Consider the following 7384-nt stretch of genomic DNA (forward strand, 5'->3'; position numbering starts at 1 on the left):
AAAATAAAAAATGAGAAAAATGGATAAAGTAAAGAAAATTTTTATTTTTGAAATGTGACTATTTTTCGTGGAAAACCCAAAATGACAAAATGAGACTATTTTTCGTGGACGGAGGGAATAATAAATTGTGAGTCAGATGAGTTAGAGTTATACATAGTCCACTACCAAAAGTAATAAAATGTAAAGATGTCAATTAATCGTGGATGGACGAAAAAAAATGTGAGAAAGAATTTTTTTTTCAAAAAGAAATTGTAACATCTTTTATGAAACAAAATAAAAAAGAAAGTGTAACATTTACCTTAAGATGAAGGGAATAAAATAATATTATAATATTTGAAAGTTGTTAAAGAATCTAAAAATAGCTTAAATTTTTTATTAGATTTTTTTTCTCCTCTCATTCATCGCCATTAACCATAGATTCTCCACCTCTTCGAGATACGACGAAAATTGTTTGCAACATCTCCATATTCATATTATGCACAAAATTTGGAGCGACATTGAGTGTATGTGGTTTGGATGAGAATTGAGATTGTTTGTTTATTTTATTTAGTTGATGTATCTATTCGAACCATAAGAATCAATGATGGACGACAAATTCCTTTGAATCATAATAATTAAATGCTTTTGGTGGAATATGGATTTAATGTTGAGAATTTTGTTTAAAAGTCAAAGTTTGTGTTCCAATAGATTATTGTCGTTTGAATAGACTTATATAATCTTTCGTTGTAATAGATTAATGTATGATTTGTACTACAATTTTCTATTACCGATTAATCGATAAACTCATTTGTTGGAAGATTGCATAAGCTCATATAATGAGAATTTTATTTTCTATTTGGGGAAATCATTTTGACCGATTAAAGTTGAGCCAAAGATTATCATAAAGATTTGGATTTTTGAGATTATTTTTAAAACAAGCTTGTTGGCTTTATAACATAGAAATCTTATTTTTTTCAAGAACGCCCACGCCATTTTAAGAATAACAATTCTTGTTAAATGTTTGTTCCGACCCTTTACCATCTTTTCTATATTCATTGAGACTGTGTATCAAATCTATAACTCAACGGAGGCTCGAGAAATAAAGAGAAATGTATATAAACGTGACTTCCAGAGCATGAAGTAGAACTGTAGAAGGAAATGCATGTTGGAGGCTAGCATCAGTGGCGCGGAATTCCCAAAAACACCTCCTGCTACGTCATACGGACTTCCCACTGCACTGCCACATCATAAGGAATTCCCACTGCACAGTGGCGGACATCCCCAAGGACATCCGAAGGACTTCCCACAATTAAAAAAAATTCACAAATACACAAATTAAACAATTTTCGAAAGTAAGAAATTTACGGAATTAAATAGTCGACACGAATACGGAGAAAATGCAACCACATTATTAAAAAAAACATACTTCATTATAAAAAATACATAATTACTAAAAAAATTAAATTATTAAAATAAAAACCTCTCACTCCTCGATCCCCGTCACCGTCCACGCCGCCATCCCCCCGCCGTCCCCGCCGCCCACCCCCCTCTCCGTCACCGTCCGACATGTCTCCGAACCCCAAATCGCGCCGCATACTGTTGATGAGGGGTTTAAGCGACCGCTTGTAATGGGGGTCGGTTGATTGGCGTCATTCAACCATTGCACGTAACAAGGTTTCATGTGCCGCAATGCGGGCGAATGAGGGGTTCTTGGGATCGTTTTGGGCGGGGGCTGCCGATTGGGCCGCGGCGGATCCGCTGGTGCTTCCCCTCGCCATCCGCGTCGAGGACTTTTGCCCAACCGGGCGACGGCGGCGGGCCAACGATGTGGGTGTCGGGAACTCTGCCTCGGCGGGGGGGAGTTCCGCGGAACCGGCACTGCTACTGTACCCTCCGGAGTCGCTGATCTTCGTCCGCTTCGGCCAGCCAGATTCAACACCCGCAGTGAACTTGGCCGAAGACTGCACCACAAGATACACCGCCCAATATTTGCATTCCCCCGAAGCCCAACTGAGTGTTGGGGAACTACTGATGAGACATGAGCTTCACATCCTCGGCAGACATACTGTTGGTTGCCGAGCGGAGGTTGTTTGTGTAAATGCCGGCAAATCGGCCGAGCTGCCTCTTCAGCCGATCCCACTGTTTCCGGCATTGCTCTGCGTTGATAGCTTTGGCTAATGCGTCACCACATCCGGTCAATGTGCTGGTTCGCCCTAACATAAGGATCCTCCACTACACTGATCCACGCCTTCGCCAGCGCGACGCACTCGTCCATGATCCAGACGGTCCTCCTGTTCCCGCTGGATCCCCCCACCTCAGCGGCCCCTCCTCACCACCGTACATCAGGACGTCCCGTCCCCTGCCCCTCCTTCGCCCTGTCCTCCCCCTCCTCACTGTCGTCGGTGGTGCATCGGTGGGAGAATCCCGGATCGGAGAAAGCCCCAACTCCTCGAGCGAGAACGTGTCATTGCCAGTGAACTGAGTCTCGAGAGGAGAACTTGTCGGGTTGTCCATCAACAGTAAATCCATATAGGGCAGATAGACGTTGTCCACCGGCGATTGGGGGACCCCCAGCCTACCCCCCCCGCAGCGACATGCGATCCCTGCATCATCCCAGGCATCATCATCCCCGGCATTTGGGGCATCATTCCCGACATTCCGGGCATCATCCCCGGCATTCCGGCACTCGCCCCGGGCATCTGGGGCATCATCCCATACCACTGCGGGTATATGTTGTAGTACCCGGGCATCATTCCCGATGGCATTTGAGATTAGGGCATCATCCCCAGCATTCCGGCACTCCCGCCGACGGGAAAATAAGGCGTCGGTGACTCGCTAGTGGCGGGGGAATCGCTATCATGGTGCTCCATTGTTCTTCGAAAGAAAGGTATTTTTAGAGAGAGATACTCATTAATACAAGTGGTGCGAATGAAATGAAGTCCAACGGGACATATTTATAGAAATTAAAAAATATATTTAATGCAATAAACGGGAATTTCGCGCGGACGTCAGTGAGAGTCAACGCAATGGCGGACGTCCGCGCGGCGTCGCGACGGAATTCCGCGTAAACGCCGCGGAACTGCGGTGTCCTCGGCGGAATTCTGGCACGCCGGTGGAAATTCCATCGGGACATGCGCCATTGCTGATGCTCTAATTACATCAATAATATAAAAGTAGTTTACTTTTTTGTTTTTACAAATAAGAACATCCAAATTTCTTAAAAAAGAATCAAATTGAATATTCAACCAATATATATATGACTATTATATGATAAGATAACTAAAATATGAGCAACAAACAAATCTAGCAAGTGCTTCAATCTAAGGGCATCCGCAATTGGGTTGGAATCGCGGCCCTCGGAGGCGCCGCGAAATCCAGCCTTATTGCAGGGGAGAAATTTTGCGGCCACCCGGTTTGGCAGTTGTTTTCAAGCCTTATTGTAGCTCCTTTTCGCCGCGTTCTTTTGCTTGAAATCAGATTTATATGTATATATTTATACGCGTTATAATAATAGCTGATTCCGATACAAAACGCGTAACTTTTTTAATTTTATATATTAAAATTATCAACATAAAAATATTACTTTATTTTTTTCCACTTCCAAAATGACTGTTTAAGGAAGTTTGCTAAATAGCGTGGGATAGAGGGAGTATGATTTAATGGCATGTGGGGCCCTAAGGCATTAAACTCTATTTATCGAGTATGATTTAATGGCATGTGGGGCCTTAAGGCATTAAACTCTATTTATAACCTAGTCACCCTTTGTCCTAAGGAAGATGATCACTTCCTTGGCAGACATGAGATTTTATGCAGTTTTAAGAAAGTGATACTTATTGCTTACTTGTTATTAATAAAAATTGCTATCTATCCTTGGGACGGAACGAGGATTTCAATTCAATTTTTTTTTAAATTACTCTATGAAATATATTGAGGAGAGGCAAATGCCCCTACTAGATCCGCCCCTGATCGATCCTCTGCATTAATAAAAATTGTGAGGCTTACTTGCCAAGAAAGTGACTCTGGTTTTTTTTTTCTGATAACATTTTGTTTTTACTTTATTACTTTGGTGCATTCCCCCGTTGCTCATCTATCGTCCTCCTCCTCCAAGCTAAATAGGAGTACTTGGTTTTATCTTCTAAGTGAAGTTTTTGAGATGATCTTTTTGGTCTTGAAGAAGGTGAAAGCGATCAGCAGACAGATGAGTGTGATGCAGTGGTTTGGAGTTGATGCAATTACTGATGATGAATCTGACTGATGCAATATAGAGTATGTTTCGAATGGATACTTATACTCGGAAAAGAAGAAGCAAGCAGGAGAGAAACTGCACATTTGTGCTCTTCAAGCTGAGGGCTTGGAGCTGAGATCTAGGAGGGTCTAAAGAATGGACCTGTGTCCTCTCATTGCTTTGATGACCATCCCTCTGTTAAGGCCTAAGATAAATACATTGAATTTTGTCAATTTCTTCGTATTCGACTCTTTAGTGAATCTGAATCAGTCGTGTCTTTGGTTATTGCTGATGCAGGTGTTCAAAAATAGGCTTTTTTCACTAGGTAGAAATTCCCACCATTTCTGGGGAAGAAGAAAACTGTACTACAAATTAACCTATCTACTTCTATTTTCTTCACCTAAGCTTAAGCTGAGATTTAATCTATTTTCTTCATCCCCCGCATCATTTGTCATCCTGTAAAGTCAAACCAAATATTCTTCAGCTCTTGCACATTATTCACAAGAACCAAGAAATACACACCTGCTACAGTACCCAAATGCCGGAAAGAAGTAGCACTGAATTCATTTCAGATTTGCTCATAACAGTTGTCAAGTCAAGACTCTGCATCATCTGCGTCGGACTCACTACCCGAGGAACTCCCTGAATCAGAATCTGTAAAAAGCAAGCTCAAACAAATGAACATCTGTTTCTGTTTCCATACTTTTACCCGCAACACAAGCAAGAAGAATCAGTATCAATACCACTCGAGGACGAGCTACTTGAGCTGCCAGAACTGCTTGAGCTACTGCTGGCATTGCCTCTACCATCATTCTCCTGCCCGACAACACCATCATTCTCCTGCCCAACAACACCTTCTCTCTCAATCTCAATCCCCACAGCAGGGAAGCTCGCTGCTGGCATATCGTCATCAATATCTACATCTTCTTCATCATTTTCTTTCATCTTCTTGCCACAATCATCATTCTTGTCACTCAATGCGCCCTACACAACATTACTAACAACATGAATACACAGTGAAAATACCAAAAAAAGATAAATCTTGATGCAAATTAAACTTACCACATCAGCATCGTTAACAGGACTGGAGGGAATGGAAACTCCAGCAGCTTGATTGTTGTTCATTATCAACGCTTGCCGCTTTGTCTTGCTCACCATCTTCCTCCAATTGGTCACAAACCGATCAAGTTCCCACAGCGTCTCTGTATCAAGAGCCTCAATATCAAGCTCTATTTCATCGCCGTCCTGTGCCAAATGCTCATTCCTCTTCCTGATTATCTGTACAAGTTGAGGCATCTTCTCCTGGGGCAAACTCTGCAACCCAAACCCAAGTTTCTGCTTCTCGTCCATACTCATATCTCTCTTATTAACATCCTTCGCTCTTGGCTTCGGATGCTTCGGGGTCACTACTCTTCCAGCTTTCTGCTCCTTAGCCGCAGGCAGAGGAGGAGCTCTCACTGGAGAGGGAGACAATTGCTCCGGCGCTAATGGCGGCAAATTCATCGGCGGTGGAGGCAGATTAGAAGCCGTTGAAGCAGTAGAATGGGCTTGCATTGATGTATGCATTCTGTCAGACTTCTTCAAAACATGGGAAACAGGAACCTGTCCACCTTTCGCCTTCGACTTCTTCGCAGCCAGAGCCAGACAACCATTATTGTTCCAAGAACTGTCATGCAATTCCTCAAACTCCCGGAAAGGCAAGTCATTGTGGATTTTAAACTCGTCGGGCTCCTTTTCACGCCGCTGCTCGAGCACGCTGTTGAACTTATCCTGCACCGGCTTAAACATCTCCTCGAACCGCGCCTGAATTTCCTCTGTCATGCCATGAACAGGATCCGTCTTAGGGTTGTAGAGCAACGCATTGTTAAAAGTCAGCCTGACGTCAGCTGCGAATTCTACAGGCGTCCGATACAAATTCTTCGCCAGATTCGCCTTAACGGTGCCGAGATCCATTGGATGTTTCACAATCAGATGATAATCGACAAGCTCTAAAGCCACTGCATCCACCGGATCTTTGAAAACATAGCCGAATTTGCTTTTAATCAATTTAGTCACAATCTTTTCGCATTCTTTTAATAAATCCCCAAAATTAACCGTCTCCAAGCTGCCAGTTTCATATGCATCGCCCATTCTTTTGGGAGCGGATCCAATCGCAGGTCCGGGACGTTTATTGCCACTATATTTCTTTGATTTCGGCTGATATCTAGGGGTTTCCCCAATGTTGAACCGACCAAAATCAATCCGATCACGGAAATCACGGATCTGATCAAGTTCGGCAGAGAGGCGTTTCCGGAGCTCCAGAAGCTCTGACTTCGTGTACGTCGCAACATTTAAGGTCAAATAGCCACCGTAATTCCCCGCGTTACCAGCCGCAGGCGTCTGGTTGAAAGAATATGCATCATCTGACGCTGTCTGCGTGACGGCCGGCGAATCGACGTTATTGTTGCTGATACTGCGGTAGCGACCGGCGGCACCGTTAGCTTGAGACGGGTGGAATTGCTTCTGCTTCTGCTTAGGGTTAGGGTCAGGGTTTGGATTTAGGTGGGGATTCGCGTACTGCGTCTTTCCCATGTGGGCCCAGCTCGACTCATTCTGGCTCGCTAAAACAGCGGACACCATGAATCGCACCGTCGGCAGCTCTCAGCTCTGTTGAGCCTCCGGCAGCAATTCATCCCAAAAATCATGTATGGAATAGCCGGAATCTTCCGTTATACCCCCTCGCCTAACGATCTGCGGCAGCTCGGAGCTCAATTAAATTGAAAAATGGGCTACAATTTAGGGGAAAACAAAATACGCAAAAGATATTATACTGGACACCATTTTCACGAGGGTGGGGGATATTAGGGTTTGAGCGAAGAAATCAGACGGAGAGGGCGTGCTTCTTAAAGGCGATGAGATCTGCCCGCTCATATTTTGGGCAGCATCGCAGCCGTTGATTTCCAGGTGACGGAAATCTAACGGCAAAAGTGGATTTGTCTGCTCGCTGAGAGTTGACCGAACTTATTTCACGGACGGCCAAGATGGGGCTGTTGGAACACGTGGCGGATGTAAAGGGCTTTCGGGTTTGAGGTAAAATGGGTCGGGTTACAGGGTTTGTGTGGGTCAGAGGAACTCGCTTTGGCACGTGACGTGTCCGGTGTATCTCGCCACGCGAAGAGGACTTTGTATTGAATTCACCAA

At 44.2% G+C, this 7384-nt stretch overlaps 1 protein-coding gene across 2 annotated transcripts; it reads right to left on the reverse strand.

Moving 5' to 3' along the window:
• Positions 1–4502: 4502 nt before the first annotated feature.
• LOC121791328 (transcription factor GTE2-like) lies at positions 4503–7066 on the reverse strand. 2 transcript variants are annotated; one of them, XM_042189322.1, is made up of 4 exons: positions 5267–7066; positions 4948–5188; positions 4739–4858; positions 4503–4660 (listed from the first exon to the last, which is right to left on the reverse strand). In XM_042189322.1, exons 1-3 carry the CDS (start codon positions 6821–6823, stop codon positions 4800–4802), a joined length of 1857 nt encoding a protein of 618 aa, XP_042045256.1. In that variant the 5' UTR covers positions 6824–7066; the 3' UTR covers positions 4503–4660; positions 4739–4799. The 2 variants fall into 2 exon arrangements, with proteins under 2 accessions (XP_042045256.1, XP_042045254.1); XM_042189320.1 differs by having other exon boundaries at positions 4727–4858.
• Positions 7067–7384: the final 318 nt, after the last annotated feature.

Source organism: Salvia splendens, unplaced genomic scaffold (genome assembly GCF_004379255.2).
Source record: "Salvia splendens isolate huo1 unplaced genomic scaffold, SspV2 ctg78, whole genome shotgun sequence".
Classification (NCBI taxonomy): Eukaryota; Viridiplantae; Streptophyta; class Magnoliopsida; order Lamiales; family Lamiaceae; genus Salvia; species Salvia splendens.